The sequence below is a fragment of the Leucopleurus acutus genome, assembly GCF_964270905.1.
Source record: "Leucopleurus acutus genome assembly, chromosome: 9".
Taxonomy (NCBI): Eukaryota; Metazoa; Chordata; class Mammalia; order Artiodactyla; family Delphinidae; genus Leucopleurus; species Leucopleurus acutus.
This window is the reverse complement of record NC_139144.1, coordinates 33,845,224-33,861,961: the sequence shown is the minus strand read 5'-3', so window position 1 is coordinate 33,861,961 and position 16,738 is coordinate 33,845,224. Positions and strand designations below refer to the sequence as shown.

The following is a 16,738-nucleotide window of genomic DNA, read 5'->3' as shown; positions in this document are numbered from 1 at the left end:
GGGTTTGCCCGACCAACTTTCTTTCCTCTCATTTTGGACCTCAAGCCTCCCCTGATGAACGAGACGCTGCACCACGGTCTTCGACGCCTTTCTCCACGTAACTTTTCAATCATCCTGCCTTCCCAGGCCACGCTCAGTGCGTGGGGGGCGGTCCCACTTTTCTCAAATCCTATTGGGTAAAGTCCACGCCTCTCTTCGCAGTGGGGACGGGACAAGAGATAAAGGGCCTTTCCCAGGCGCGAGAAGATGACGTCACAGTAGCGGAGCCGCGACCTCCGGCTGATTTGGGCTCTGCTAGCTGAGGGTGTCGACTGAAAACAGTTCCGTCCGCGATGCAGTCGCCATGACCATTTGTCAGTTCTTCCTTCAAGGCCGGTGTCGCTTCGGAAATCGGTGCTGGAACGAACATCCCGGCGCCGGGGGTGCGGGCGAAGGACGGCAGCAGCAGTTCTCAGGTGACGTTCTCCTCCATCCTTCGCCCCTAGCCGAGCTGGGGAAGGCCTGGCGTGGGGCCGAGCCGGCGACGAACGGCCGTCCCTCGTGGGCCCAGCCGTTGGGCACTGCGCCGAGGCGCACCAGTCAGGTGACGCGGACGTGCCCGCGTCGTCCCCTCGCCCGCCCCGCCCACCGGCTTTTTTATTCATTTATTAGGAGCTCGGTTGGCTTTTGTTGAGCGGTTGGAGGCATGGGTTTGGTCCTGTTTACTAATGAAAAACAGGAATACGTGTCAGAACTTAACCTTGTCTTTGGGCGGCAGTGGTTCGCAGAACTGGCATAGGTCGACCCAGACGCCTCCTTTCTTTACTACTTTACTACCTTTCTGCGTACTTGCTTTTTCCCCTTGATGCCTTGAATATAATTTTTTCTAAACTTTTTTTCTAGGGAGAGGCTAGCAACTGGGGTCAAAGTCAGGATTAACTTTGGGAAACTCCTTTGAAGATCTAATAAAAGCTACAGAGCCATTAACCTCAGATAAATGCACATGCTCATAAAATTTGGGGTAAAATCGAGAGTGGAATGCTCAGTTAAGAACTCTGGGCTATGAGGGAAGGGGGTGCAGGACTACGTTGACCTGCTTCCTGGCCTAAGTCATTGTCGAAGCTTTTGGAATATTTCACTAAGCCAATTGTGGATGATGCAGAAGGATTGACTGTCTTCGAGGAGAGCAGGAGTCCAAAATGAAACCATAGTGCAATGCAAGGTCTTAGAGGTCAGATGAATCGTTAGGTTTCCTTAGGACTGAAACTTAGTCCTTAAAGTTACCACAAGATGCTGACCACCTCTCCCTTCTCTTTCCTCCTTTAGGGCTATTCATCTGACCCTTAAACCTTGTGTTACATTGTGGTTTCACGTCTGATTCATCTTCTTGGGGGCAGTCTTTTTGCATCACCCACAATTGGTCTAGTGAAATATTCCAAACCAAAAATTAAGACTCAGGATCTGATAAATGTGCGAGTATTTCCAGGAACAACAAAACGTAATATGACATTCTGTTGAGACTCACTCTAAATGCAGTAATTAGAGAATAAATGTTGAATGGATAAATGTTAATGGATTTTAAAAGTGGAGATAAAACTAGTCAAGTAAACAGTGTATTTAATGCCCAGAAACAAATAAATGCTTATGGAATTAGTAAGTATGAAGACCAAAAGCTGTATACAAAAGATGGAATGAATTTCTTCAGTTGTGTCGTCCCCGCAAAGGATTTGAAACTCTAGGAAAATAAAATATCGTTAACCCATACTTGAGGGATCTGGTCTAGCAATCTGCCCCCTTTCCTCTTAGGTTTCGTTAAGCAGTTTTAGAATTGGGAGGTGAATTTTCATAAAGGAGTGTATCTCCCATCACTCGAGTTTTTAATATACATATTTAATGGCATATCTCCTAATTCAGTCAGAAACAAGGTGAATTATCTTGACCCCAACTAAGAAGTGATGAATAATTGAGACAGTAGAAGTGAAAAAATTTTGTAAAATATAGAGACAGAGAGGATAAAAATATTGGCTCATTTTGATAATTATAGAATACTAGAAATCTGCTCATAATAGAGGAACTCAGTACACTTTATTCATATGTAAATTACCTCTATAATCTCCCTGTGGAAGGTAGGTGGGTTGGTGTTGTTTTCTCAGAGAGAATACTGAGTCAAATAGATTTACCCATCTATTCAAGGACAGAAGGTAGACTCTAATCTTTTATATTCAATACACTTCTCAATACATTGTCTGTTTTTCAGATTTTACTAATATATAGGGCCCAGTTGGGGAGCAAAGAATGATACAGACACATCTTTTTATCATGAAGGAGCTTATGATTTCAGTACATGCCTTCTATCCACTCCATTATCGAACAGTTGTTTACCTAATAAACTTAGGTCAGCTGAGTTTAGTAATATATCATTATTTTTCTGTGGATTTACAGTCTTCTCAATCTTGTTAACTTAGACCATTATGTGATTTGTTGATACTACACTTACCTATATAAATTGAAAGTGAAGAGTTTTGTAATTTAAAATGAGTGGAGGGCTTCCCTGGTGGCGCAGTGGTTGAGAATCCGCCTGCCGATGCAGGGGACACGGGTTCGTGCCCCGGTCCGGGAAGATCCCACATGCCGCGGAGCGGCTAGGCCCGTGAGCCGTGGCCGCTGAGCCTGCGCGTCCAGAGCCTGTGCTCCACAACAGGAGAGGCCGCAGCAGTGAGAGGCCCGCGTAGCGCAAAAAAAAAATGAGTGGAAATGTAGTGCTTGTTGAATCTTTACATAATGTCTGCACATATAATAAAACAAACTACAGTGAAATTTTAAGAGATTTTAAAAATGAGTTGCTAGTAAAATTGTTTATTTTGTTGTTTATTTCAGGTAGTAACAGACGAGGATGGAATAGCACCAGCCAGAGATATTCTAGTGTTATCCAGCCATCCAGTTTCTCCAAATCCACACCATGGGGGGGCAGCAAAGATCAAGAAAAGCCATCTTTTGCTCCTTTTGATTCTGGAGCGTCAGCTAGCAGGAACAGGGGGTTTGGATGGTCTCAGAACCCATTTGCTTCACCTAGCTCTGATGGGCAGAAAGATGAAAAGAAACTTCTGTAAGTGAAAGCCTTCAGAAAAATTCCTTCCCATTTGCTTATTTTTTTCAAAAGTACCTACAGTACTTTCCTTAAAAAAGAGGTAATGTTATTATTACTTTATTAAATTATTAAAAAATCAGAATAAGCAAAAAGCAGAAAAAACATCCATGATCAGAGATAACTACTATTTTGCAGGTATCATACTAGACTTTATTTCACTTAAAAATGTCATTCTTCTTTATCGATACAATGAGTTCTTGGGGATAATTATGCTTTTTCCACTTTTCTATTGATAACACCGTACTGTGAATATCTTTCTAATGTAGTCCTGCTTATATTAAATTATGAGTTCTTTACAAAGTATGAGGTGATTTAAAGCAACTTGTGATCTTGGAGGTCACTTATAGCATCTCATATTCTTCTTTCTAAAACTTTTACTTCAGTAAGCCCATGTAAACATTTCATTTGATTTCCTTCATTATTGTGGAGTAGATTTCTTACCATTTATTGAGAACATTCATAGTAGAATTTATGATTGGTGCCGAAACAGTGCCTGGCTGTGTATAACTGTTCCGTCAGCCCCCAGCAATTAGGACAGAACTTAAATATACTCATTAGTCTTTTATATCCCATAACTAAATTAGACTAGTTGTAAACATTTTGAACCATGTACCATATATAATAAATTAAAATAAATAAATAAAGTAAAAAACCAAATTAAAAAAATTAAAAAAGGAAAAAGAAACCCTCCTTCCTATATTTGATGTTGTCATCGTAAAAATCCTAAATTTTATTATTATTTTATTATCAGTTATTCTTATTTGATTAATTCTGCTATTCTGGATAAGGGGGAAATATTTAATTTAGACCCAGATATATCCATGACTTTGCCAACAAGTTAACCACGGACATGGGTCTGTTCCCTTTTTGCAAAATGTGAGAATTAGACAAAATGATCTCTGAAATCCTAACCACTTAAATATTTTATGGTTCTTTATTACTTACTGGTTCTTTCTTTCCCAGTTAAATGATCATTGATGTTAATAATGAACAAAGAAAGATTAAACTTAGTATTGTGTATTTTATTATATTTCAGTTCTTTAAGATATGTATGGTATGATAGTTGAGTTCTCAGTAAATGTATCAGTTAATGGTTCAGTGTATTGGAAAACCAAAATTATGAACTTCTTTGATATTATTTATAATCATGAAATGTAGCTCATATTTCTATAAGCTTCTGCTTTAAAGAACACTCCTCAGAAAATATAACGGAAAAATCTAAAATTATATATTTAGTACAATTTAACATTTCAATCATTGAAAATTACAAATGGTAAATTTTAACAATCAGTAGAAAAAGATCTTTTACCCTTTTTTTTTTTCAGGGAAGGAATTGTAAAAGATATGGAGGTTTGGGAATCATCAGGGCAGTGGATGTTTTCTGTTTATTCACCAGTGAAAAAGAAACCTAATATTTCAGGTAACTAGAAATTATGTGTTTTTAAAATGTGTTTTACAACTATTATTTTCTAAAACCAAGACTATGTCAAATAAAGAAATCGACCACAAACTTAGCTACAGTTAGGAGAGTTTGGACATTGTTTAAAGTATCCGAGTATTCTAGCAGAACTTCATAATTCAGAGATTGAGGTTGGAAGATATAGTTCAAGATATATAGATCCCTTGGGAAAATTAGTAGAATCAGGAACCACCACCTTTCCAATTCTGTAAGCCCAAGAAGAGGCTCTGCTTCCTTGGTTTCCTGTCGATACAACTTCAGAACCCTTTAGCTGCCTGCAGTGAATAGAAGAGTCCTGTTATGCCAAGGCTTTGGCTGCCTGATTCTGTTCTCTTTCTCCCCTATCTTTTTTTCTAAGGATAGTTATTTTTCATAAAGCATGTTGAGATCTATTCTGGGGGTAATATTTGAAGGTAAGGAGCCTTAGCTGGGCTACAGAGATAGCATTTCTTTAGAATACTCCTTTCTTTCCCATTTTCTTTTGTCCATCGCCCTTTTTGGGCTGAAAGCTAGACCACCACAGTTGTTTTTGTTTTGTTTTTTTGACATCTTTATTGGAGTATAATTGCTTTACAATGGTGTGTTAGTTTCTGCTGTATAACAAAGTGAATCAGCTGTATGCATACATATATCCCCATATCCCCTCCCTCTTGCGTTAGACCACCACAGTTTTATAAGCCTACTCTGGGTGGTCCTGGGCCTTATTAAGTTGAACAGCAAGTGCCTAGAAGATGAGAGCCCTTTCAGTCTCTGAGAACTCTGGGATTTCTGTCTGTCTCTGCTCTATCTGCTCATTCTCTGTGAGCATTTGTGTCACACCACTCCTTAGTTGTTTATTTACTTAATCATTCAACAAATACTTATTGAATTTCTTTTGTGCCAGGCCTCATTCTAGGTGCTAGAGATATAGCAATGAGTAAGATAGATAGGATCCATCCCTTATGAAGTTTATGTTCTTGAGGGATGGAGGCAATAAGTAATACAGGGCTTCCCTGGTGGCGCAGTGGTTGGGAGTCCGCCTGCTGATGCGGGGGACGCGGGTTCGTGCCCCGGTCCGGGAGGATCCCGCATGCCGCGGAGCGGCTGAGCCCGTGAGCCATGGCCGCTGAGCCTGCGCGTCCGGAGCCTGTGCTCCGCAACGGGAGAGGCCACGGCAGTGAGAGGCCCGCGTACCGAAAAAAAAAAATAAATAAATAAGTAATACAAATAAATAAGATAATTTTAGATAGTGATTTTTCTGTAAAGAAAATAAGTGTTAAGCCTTTTTTAAAAAGTTCAGAATTGAACATAATGCCTAATGCCCTAGAGCAGTGGTTCTCAGTGTGAAATGTAGATCCATAAGCAGGGTTGTAAGATAAAATATGGGACATCCAGTTAAATTTAAATTTCAGATAAACAGTATTTTTAGTATATGAATATCCCATATAGTATTTAGAACATACTTATACTTTTTTTTTGGCTGTGCCGTACAGCTTGTGGGATCTTAGCTCCCAGACCAGGGATTGAACCCGGGCCCACGGCGGTGAAAGTGCCAAGTCCTAACCACTGGATCACCAGGGAATTCCCGGGACATACTTGTACTTTTAAAGTATTTGTTGTGCAAATTTAACTGGGCATCCTCTTTTTTTTGCCTAAATCTGGCAACCCTGTTGCTAAAATCCTTTTAGGGGCTGTACAAGTTTAGAAATATTTTCATAATAATACTAAGACATTAATTGCCATTTTCACTGTGTTGACATTTGCACTGTTCGTACAAAAGCTTTGATGAGGCACAGGCAATAAACTGTACTAGCAGATTATAATAGTCAATAAAAAAAATTTTAATGCCATTTTCACTTAAGAATGTCCTTGATGAAGAGGTAAAAATTATTAAGTTTATTAAATATTGACCCTTAAGTGTACACCTTTTAAATATTCTATGTGACAAAATGGGAAGCACACACAAAGTAACATTAACAAATTTTTTGATATTGTAAGATGACATGTGCCAACATTTGGAGGTTCTGGATAACTCAGTGAACCAATATTTTCCAGATGACCAATGTGTGACGTTACAAAATTATGCATGTTTGAAAAATCCTTTCTAAGTGCAAGATAAAACAATTAATAGTTTTGGTTTATTAATATGATTTCATTAATATGATTTGAGTCCACATTATAGCTAACCTTTAAGAAACTACTGTCTGTCAAGTTTTGGTATAGTATCAAGAAGGATATCCACAATTATCTGAAAAGGCCATTAAAGTCATCCTTTTCCAGCTACACATCTGTGTGAGAACAGTTTTTCTTCATATACTTGAACCAGGCAATATACTGAAACAGGTTGAAGCAGATTGAACAGCAGAAGCAGATATAATAATCCAACAGTCTTCTATGAAGCCATACATTAAAGAGATTTACAAACATAAGACAATGCCACTTATATCACTAAATTTTTATTTTTTGTTTTGGAAAATAGTTTTTTCATTTATGTTGATATATTTCTTATTTTTAAGTGAATTAATATTTTGTACAATTTTTCAGTTTTCATTTCAGATACGGTAAATATTGATTTATGTAACCCATGTAAGCAAAAGGTCTGCCATCCTTATTTATTTTTAAGAATGTGAATGGGTCCTGAAACCAGAAAGTTGGAGAATCACTGTCTGTAGGCATCCATTATAATGAATTAATTTTTCCTGTGCAGCTAGAATGATACTACATTTGTACCACCCTTGAAAGAATTGAGGAAATAGTCACTCAAATCATTTTCTGTCTTCATGGTTCAGATGAGTAACAGATGGAAGGAGGAGAAAGTAGCCAGAGGGATAGTGTTTCTTCACAGAGAGTGGTTATCTATTCTTAGGAAGCAGTATTGGAGCTGAGTCCTGAATGAAGAGAAGATGTCACTTATGGGAAGATTTGGGGGAAAATGTTGCTTACAGTACAATAGCTAGTGCAGAGGCCCTTGTGGAAACAAGGTTGCCATGTATTTCGTCTAGCAAGGCCTGAATTTGCCAGAGGAGAGTAAATAAGAGAAAGAGTAATATAACATAAGGCCAGAGAGAGGCAGCCAGGGGCCAGATTATGTTGGGCCTAATTGCACTAGGAAGCCAGAAAGAGCTTTGAGCAGGAGGAGGGATATGATCTGATTAGAAAAAGCTCACTTAGGGACTTCCCTGGTGGCACAGTGGTTAAGACTCCGCCTGCCAACGCAGGGGACATGGGTTTGAGCCCTGGTCCGGGAAGATCCCACATGCCGCGGAGCAACTAAGCCCATGTGCCACAACTACTGAGCCAGCGCTCTAGAGCCCACAAGCCACAACTGCTGAGCCCGCGTGCCACAGCTAATGAAGCCCGTGCACCTAGAGCCCGTGCTCCGCAACAAGAGAAGCCACCACACTGAGAAGCCTGCGCACAGCAGCAAAGAGTAACCCCTGCTCACTGCAACTTGAGAAAGCCCGCGCACAAGCAACAAAGACTCAATGCAGCAAAAAATAAATAATTAAAATTAATTAATTAATTAATTTTTAAAAAGCTCAGACTGTTGTATGAAAAGAAATGGTGTGTTGGGGGGCAAAATAGCGGCAGGGCAATGAGTTAGGAGACAACTGCTGATGACCGAGAGTTACTAGCAGTTGACAGAATAGGTCAAAATTCGTGTTCTGTTTTGGAGCTAGTACTGGCAAGAGGCTTATTAATTAGATATGGGGAAAGAGAAAAATGCAAAGTGATTCTAGGTTTTGTGGCCTGAGCAGTTAATAAAGGTGGTAAAGACAAGTTGTTAGAGAGCTCCAGGATTCTGATTTGAATGTTTAGTCTTTTCTTTATTCTGAGGTAAGGGTCTTTGGAGTTAATGGTGTCTGGTTATAAATAATTCTCTGTAGAAAAATATCCTGAACTTTTTCTCCCTTTCTTAAAAAGTTTTCCTAATTATGAAAGTTACAACTGTTGCCATAGAAAACTTGGAAAATACAGAAATATGTCAATAAAGATCAACTAATCTCAGAGATAACAACTGTAACATTTTAGTATATTTCTTTCAAAACATGTGCACACATATTTCTTATTTATATGTATAATTAGGAATCATAACCTAGTGTTGTATTCTGCTTTGTTTTCAGTGTCTCCATTACTAAAAATACTAGAATGAACATCTTTTTATGTAACACCCTTTGTTTATACATTTAATTATTTCCTGAGGTTAAATCCTAGAAATTCTAAGATCAAAAGGTATGAGCATTTTTAAGGCATTTGACATTTATTGACAACTTTCCTCCCAGAAAAGTTTACCTTTTTGATTTCCATAATGGCAACTTAGGAGAATGTCCATTTCACCACATCTTTAATAACAATTATTCATTATTAATTTTTGTCAGTCTGATAAATAAAGCATTGTATCTCTATTTAAGTTGTATTTTTAAATTGAACTTTTTTTTTTGCGTGAACTTTTTAATTTCATTTATTTACTGGCTATTTGAATTGTTTTGTGAATTGCCCGTTCATTATCTTTGCCCATACTAACTTATTTTTCTTACTGATTTGTAATAGCTATTTATACATTGATGTTAGCTCTTCTCCTGTCATATATGTTGCAATTATGGTTTTCCCAGTTTACTGTTTGCCTTTCAATTTTGCTATTGTAGTTTCTGACTTACAGAATATTTTTTTTTAGAAGTATGAATGTATATGTAGTCAATTCTTTCTTGTTTCTTTTGTTTATTATTCCTTCCACTCCATTTATCTTTAGAAAATTTTTCCCCTTCAAAGATCAGATAACAACTATATTTTATTCTAATTTTATACTTTATTAAATAGAGTATAGGCTTTGAATTTTTTCCTTATGATTATGAAATTTTTCTAATGATCAAGATTAGCATATTTTCCTGTCTAGTACCTCTTATTTTACTCTACTATCAAAAGTATTGGTATTTAAAGATTCCAATTGATTCCTCACTTCAGGTTTTACAGATATTTCACCAGAGGAGTTGAGACTTGAATACCATAACTTCTTAACCAGCAATAACTTACAGAGTTATGTAAGTTTGTTTCCTATTCATCTACCTAACCGATTAGCTGTTAATTATTGTCTTCTCTGTAGTGGCTTGCTTATGTGTTGGCAAAGTTTATGAGGTCTATAATTTTTTTTCAGAACAAGGCTATTTTTATATTCTAAATTAAAATTTAGAATTTCTTTGAAATTGGTTGGTTATCTAAAATGGTGATAATATACTTTGACTGTAGTAACTAGGAATGTCATTATTTTTATTATGGGTTATCCAGCAATCAGTCCCAGAAATCATACCTTTCATTATTTGGCAAACATCTATGGAGTATGTCTTAGGTGCAGACACCACAATGAATGCTAGAAAAACAAACTTAAATAAAATGCAGTGTTGCATATAGATTAACATTCTCATATATCAAATATCAAAAAATTGAAAAGCTGGGCTTGAATAAGTTCAGTGCCTAAAGGAAATGACATAAATCATGTATTTTTCTATTGTCTACAGTCAATATCATGTGTTTCAACTAGTGCACATGTTTGTCTCTGTACTGCCAGGTACTTGTGATTTTAACTAGGTGATACAAGGAGTTGGAGAACAGGGAAGGGGGTCTACAGCTGGAGTATCTTTAGCAAGTAGGGGTAGGTCAATGCAAATTTTACAAGTTATGTGTTGTAAAAATGTTTTATAAATTTATTGTGACTTTGGAAATACAAACATGAAGTTGTTGGAGAGATTATCTTAAACACTCAATATTGACTCATCATTTTTCTGTCTTCTCTCCAGCTACATTCCATCCAACAGTTAATAAATCAGTGGAGAAACAGGGTAAATGAACTGAAAAGTCTAAATACATCAACTACAATAGCTTTGGTGAGTATTGGAGAATTTTCTACAGGGAAACGTCTTATCTATTGCTTTTTTGCAGAATTTCACTTTGGATTTGGAAAGCAAAGCTAAAATTCTCTGTCAAGAATTGTGATACACACATTCTCAAGAACTATATTATCATTTAGAGTCACGGTCCTGGAATTGTTTTGTCTCTGTTCCTTAGTCAGAAAAGCACAGATAATTATGCTTTTCTAAAACTATTTTTAGGATAAGGTGTTTAACTTTGGTGGTACTAGTTTTAAACATTGGAAAATATTACATAAATTCAAGTATGCCAGGTTATCAGCATTTAAAAAGAAATTGCTTTGAAAAATATGAATGCATATTTAGACTAATGTATACTTTTGTGACTGAAGGACCATATGTTCCTTGTCTTATACAGAAATGCCTTTAGGAGATACATGCCCACTTGTCCCCAAAGATACATGATCCTACTGCAGCATATTCATTATCTCTGTCAATAGTTTATTTTGCTACCCCCATAAGAAGTTCTTAAGAATATTATTTTTAAATAAGATATTTACATTTAGAATTTGATATTTCCAGTCTACGAGGTGGTTTTTCTTTGTACTTTCTGAAAAAGGCTATGAGAGTAGTAGCTGTCTAAAGTTAGTGAATGACTGTTTGAAAGTTCCGACTCCTTTCTTTTTTTTTAAATTTATTTATTTATTTTTGGTTGTGTTGGGTCTTCTTTGCTGCGTGTGGGCTTTCTCTAGTTGTGGCGAGAGGGGGCTACTCTTCGTTGCAGTGCGCAGACGTCTCATTGCGGTGGCTTCTCTTGTTGTGGAGCACGGGCTCTAGGCACATGGGCTTTAGTAGTTGTGGTGCGCAGGCTCAGTAGTTGTGGCTCATGGGCTCTAGAGCGCAGGCTTAGTAGTTGTGGCACACAGGCTTAGTTGCTCTGCGGCATGTGGGATCTTCCCGGACCAGCGGTCGAACCCATGTCCCCTGCATTGGCAGGCGGATTCTCAACCACTGCACCACCAGAGAAGTCCCCCTACTCTTTTTTTAAATATGTGCTTCTAAATGACTAGACTCTTTTTTCGGGGGGCATTGCATTTTATTTTTGTTTAATTAATTTTTATTGGAGTATAGTTGCTTTACAATGTTATGTTAGTTTCTACTGTACAGCAAAATGAATCAGCTGTACATATACATCTATCCCCTCTTTTTTGGATTTCCTTACCATTTAGGTCACCACAGTGCATTAAGTAGAGTTTTCTGTGCTATACAGTATGTTCTCATTAGTTGTCTATTTTATGCATGGTGTCAATAGTGTATATGTGTCAACCCCAATGTCCCAATTCCTCACACCCCCCGCAAATGACTAGACTCTTGTGCAAGCTAATTTCTTCTACCTTTCAGTTGTTGTAATGCCATTTGAATTCAGTAGGACTCCTCGGAAGTATTTTTTCTCTAGATGAGAGATGGCCCGCCATCACCATTGCTGATGTAGAAGGGATAACTGAGTCCAGAGAACTACAGAGCTTCCTTTAAGGTTGGAAGTTCCATGTCCTTTGCCACCTTCCTAGGGGCCCTTCTGTGGGTGAGAATCTGGACAGCCTACCTACAACTGGCTTACCACGTGTCAATTCTTCATGCCAAGTGATTGGTTTTTTTTAAATATTTATTTATTTATTTTATTTTTGGCTGTGTCGGGTCTTAGTTGCGGTTAGCGGGATCTTCATCACGGCATGCGGGATCCTCCACTGCGGCACCCAGGCTCATCATTGCGCAGGCTCCTCATTGCAAGGCGCAGGCTTCTCTCTAGTTGTTGCCCGCGTGCTCAGTAGTTGTGGCGTGCAGGGTTAGCTGCCTCGCGGCATGTGGGATCTTAGTTCCCCAACCAGGGATCAAACCCACGTCCCCTGCATTGGAAGGCAATTCTTAACCACTGGACCACCAGGGAAGTCCCTGCCAAGTGGTTTATTCTTTATTCCTTTAATCTATTATATGGATATAATTTGTTTATCCACATACCTGTTAATGACTGAGGGAGAGAAGCTAGACGAAAAAAAGAAAAAGTACATACTATATGATTCCATTTATATGACACTCTAGAAAAGACAAACCTCATCTCTAGTAATAGAAAGTAGGTGAATGGTTCCCTGGGGCCAGAGCTTGGGAGAGTGTTGACTGGAAAGGGACACAAGGGAACTTTTATGGGTGATGGAAATATTCTAAATCTTGATTGTAGTTGTGGTTATAAGTTTGTCAAAACTCATCAAAATATAGATAGATTGTTTTAATGGATGCATTTTATTTTATGTAAACTGTACCTCAGTAAAGTTGATTTTGTTTTTAAAGAAAAAATGCCAATAGGGTTTTAAAATGAGAGAAATCTTATGTGCTTAGGTTGATGAGGGAAGACTTCTTAGAGGTAAGGATTAAGTTCCTTGAAAAGGAGATTAAGATTTCAGTAAGCAGAGACGAAAGACATTTCTAGAGCAGAAAATAGCAAGAGCATAAAATATTTTCAGGGAAAAGGAAATGTTTAATAGATTTTAGTGGTAAGCTTTTAATAATGTAATTGTGAATTAACTTCAGTTCAAGCATTTGAGTAAGTAGACTGAGTAGCCTCTAAAGGTCCTTTACCTAATATCTAGGTTTTTTGATAAATGCAGATCAGCCAGTAGAAACTAAAATCTAGAATTAAAAAGTATTTTCCTGATTTTAATATGTGTTCATTGAAGAAATTTAGAAAGTGTTTTAAAAGCATAAGTAAAATTAAAATCATTCATAATTCATCAGCCGCACAATCACTTCGAACTCATTGAGGTTGGCCCATTTTTTTCTATGAACATTCACTTGTAGGCATTTTTCTATATTAAACAAAATGAAGACGTTTTTAAGTGCACATTTTAAAAATTGAATTTGGCTATAAAGTGTATAGAAAAGGTACTTGAGAATTACTCACTTGCCTACCTTTTTTTTAATAGCTCTCTGATATAAAGGGTGGAGTAAATCAAGCAGCACCTGCATTTGGATTTGGCAGTAGGCCATCAGTAACATTTGGGTCACCAGGTAAGTGACAAAGTAATGAAGGACTTCACTGATTCAAAAAAATAGGATTTTATAGGTTTCAAATATAAAGCCTGAAGTTTTGTTTAGTGCCATTTTAAGTCACTCTTGCAAACTCTACCACCTTCCATAATAGAGCTTCAAAGAATTTGGCTCATCAGGCATTTGCGAAATGGGATTCAGAATGGGCATGGTCTTTGAAAGACCGTATGGCTCAGGCTTTAGAAGTATATTTTAGGAATGGTTTTTCAAGACTTCCATAGGAATACATAGTTAGGGTAGCAGCACCTTTGAGGACTTTGTTGTCCCTGTATATAACAGCATAGTATTGTCCTCAAATGACAGTTCCGATGAGATGAGGGGACAGGTGAAGTGAAGGTTTACTCCCTAATCCCTGAGGTTTCTCAAGAGCTGCCTCCTTGAGTGTAAATTATGGTGCAAATGAGATCAATGTAGCAGAAAGACAGGACAACAGGGTTTAGTGGGTTTGTCCTAGTTTCTCATTTTCACTTTTCTCTTCTTCCTTCCAATAAGTTAATTATCATCTAAAATATGGCAGAAATAAGAAAAAAAAGGGCGGGTGGGGAGTAGTAATATAGCTACATTTTCTGATTAATAGCTTCTTTTTTTCTTTTTCTGGTTTTTGTAGGTTTTCCAGTGAATAACAACAGCAGCATTAGTGCTCAGAATTTTAGTTTTAAACCAAGCTCTGGATTTGCTACTGCTCCTTCTGGAAGCCCTTCTGTGTTTGGGAGTACTCCAGCATTTGGAGCTGTACCCTCCGCCAGTTCTGCCATCACTGCTTCTACTCCAGCTTTTGGACTTGGGAAACCCCAGATCACATCTGCTGCTTCATTTTCATTTAAAAGCCCTGCAGCTTCTGGTTTTGGATCATCCGGATTTTCAGGATTTCCAGCTTCTACGGCAGCAGGACCTGTTGGAGCTCCAGAGGCCCCAGCCTTTGGAAGCGGCAGTTCTTCAGCTGGTTTTGGTAGTCCAGGCTCACAGTCTCACACTGCTTTTTCCAAGTCATCCAGTGACACCTTTGGAAACAGCAGCATATCCACCTCTCTCTCATTCTCAAATGGCAGCACCACAACAGATAATGTATTATTCACACCCAGGGATCAACTAACAGCAGAAGAACAGGAACAATTTCAATCCAAGAAATTTACTCTGGGAAAAATTCCATTAAAGCCACCTCCTGTGGAACTTCTAAATATTTAAACGAGTAATTTTAAATACAGAAAAGAACAGCTTTTAAAATTGTTTTGAGTGGTTCATATGAAAGGGCAGATATATATATATACATACATATATATTATATATATACATATATATTTATAAGAAGTATAAACTTTCAATAATAGGAGTTTTTATATTTAGCATTTTCTTGAGTGTAACTATTTAAGTAAAACAACAAAAACTCAGCAACGGATTTTTTTTTTTTTTTTTTTTTGCTATAATTATGAATGGAACTGAAAAAACTGTCAGGGTGCAGTGAATAAAGTACTTTTCTTATTCTACATCACTTTACTCTCTTACCATTTAAAATTTTACATTTAAACATTTTTTTTAAAAGGAAGGAGATAATTTCTAGAACCAGCAGAGAAAAAATACTTAAATGTTTAGCCTACTTACCAAATAAACATCAGTAGCATGACTTTAAACTTCATGTTAAAGAAGATTCTCTTAAAGAGAGAAATAACAATTTTTAAAGGGTGAAAACTTTTTAAGACCTAAGAAGCATTTTCCCCTCATATTTTTTCCTCCTCAGTTTTGGCTCTCTCATGGACCATTTGAGTTTTCTTCAACAATTCTGGGCTAATTTTTATCTTGGCCTAATTTTTATGTAATTCTATTTTTTCCTCACATTATCCCATCAAGTGGATGGATTGTAAGAGGAGTAGAAATTATGATCTCCTGTGAATAAATAGTATATAAATATCCTTTGTAGTTGCATAAAACATTTCTGGAAGAATATTTAAGAAACTTGCTAACAATGATTACCTCTGGGAAAAGAATTGGTGTCTGAGTTAGGAGAAATACTTTATATACCATTTTGAACTGTTTGAATATTTTACCATGTACATGCATTACTTTGTTTTTTTAATTGAAAGAAAATCAGGAAAATTAAAAAAGGACTAGGAAGCTTTTTTCAACTATAAACAGCAACATTATTGGCAAGTTTAATGATACTTATGATCAAGCTAGTTTTTCTAGCTGCATTTTTGAAAAGCATTTTTTTAAATATAAATTTATTTACTTATTTATTTATTTGTTTTTGGCTGTGTTGGGTCTTCGTTGCGGTACACGGGCTTCTCATTGCTGTGGCTTCTCTTGTTGCAGAGCACGGGATCTAGGCATGCAGGCTTCAGTAGTTGTGGCATGGGGGCTCAGTAGTTATGGCATGGGGGCTCAGTAGTTGTGGCTTGTGGGCTCTAGAGCTCAGGCTCAGTAGTTGTGGCACACGGGCTGAGTTGCTCCGCGGCATGCGGGATCCTCCTAGACCAGGGCTCGAACCTGTGTCCCTTGCATTGGCAGGCAGATTCTTAACCACTGTGCCACCAGGGAAGCCTGAAAAGCATTTTTTTTAAACTAACGAATAACTCTTTATTCAAGATGCATCTTCTCTAGAATTTTTTTTTAAGTAACAGAGAAGGGACTTATAACTGGAAAAAAGTTTTTGAACAAATCTAGGCTGCTTTCTTCCGCCTCCATTTACATTATTATGGTATGCTCTTATTCCTTTGTGGTATATTTCTTAAAACACTTTTTTATAAAATATGTTTATTATAATAAATTTGGAAATTTCCAACAAGGAAATTAAAATTTTCAGTAATCTTCTCCCTGCTTCCCCCAAATAGTTTATGTAGAACGGTGAGGATTCACCAGCTGTTTCTAGAGTTTCTATTAGAATTCTCAGACATGTTTGGATCTCCCTGTGTCCTCAGATTGAGGGAGTAATATCTTGTATATCTTACATATGGTTGATCCAAATACCCAGAGACCTGTCATGAGTTGAAGCATATGTGTCAGAGTTCTGTGTTCCTTTCTCAAGCCTCAAAAATTACACAGCTAGCACTGTGAGAACAGTTTCCTGACACAGATCTGGCATTGAAGTCATTTTTTTTTTTAAGTGAAAGTAAAAACTATTAAAAGATATGCACTCCACGTGATTTTAGCATATATGCAAAGGGTTTAATCCTCATGGGATCCAGTTTCTCTGTTACACTTTTTGAAGAACTGTATGAC

General features: G+C 37.4%; 1 protein-coding gene across 1 annotated transcript; it reads left to right on the top strand.

The window, feature by feature from the left end:
- The first annotated feature begins 282 nt into the window (after nt 1-282).
- Nucleotides 283-15,832, top strand: NUP42 (nucleoporin 42). The gene is made up of 7 exons (XM_082846733.1): nt 283-455; nt 2,857-3,085; nt 4,453-4,547; nt 9,528-9,604; nt 10,358-10,444; nt 13,402-13,486; nt 14,133-15,832. Exons 1-7 carry the CDS (start codon nt 344-346, stop codon nt 14,708-14,710), a joined length of 1,263 nt encoding a protein of 420 aa, XP_082702859.1. The 5' UTR covers nt 283-343; the 3' UTR covers nt 14,711-15,832.
- The last annotated feature ends 906 nt before the right edge of the window (nt 15,833-16,738 follow it).

Excerpts from the sequence above, each read along its gene's own strand:
- NUP42 (XM_082846733.1), top strand. The coding sequence starts at position 344 with ATGACCATTTGTCAGTTCTTCCTTCAAGGCCGGTGTCGCTTCGGAAAT. Across the intron at positions 10,445-13,401 it reads CATCAACTACAATAGCTTTG|CTCTCTGATATAAAGGGTGG; the intron begins GTGAGTATTGGA and ends TTTTTTTAATAG. Across the intron at positions 13,487-14,132 it reads AGTAACATTTGGGTCACCAG|GTTTTCCAGTGAATAACAAC; the intron begins GTAAGTGACAAA and ends TGGTTTTTGTAG.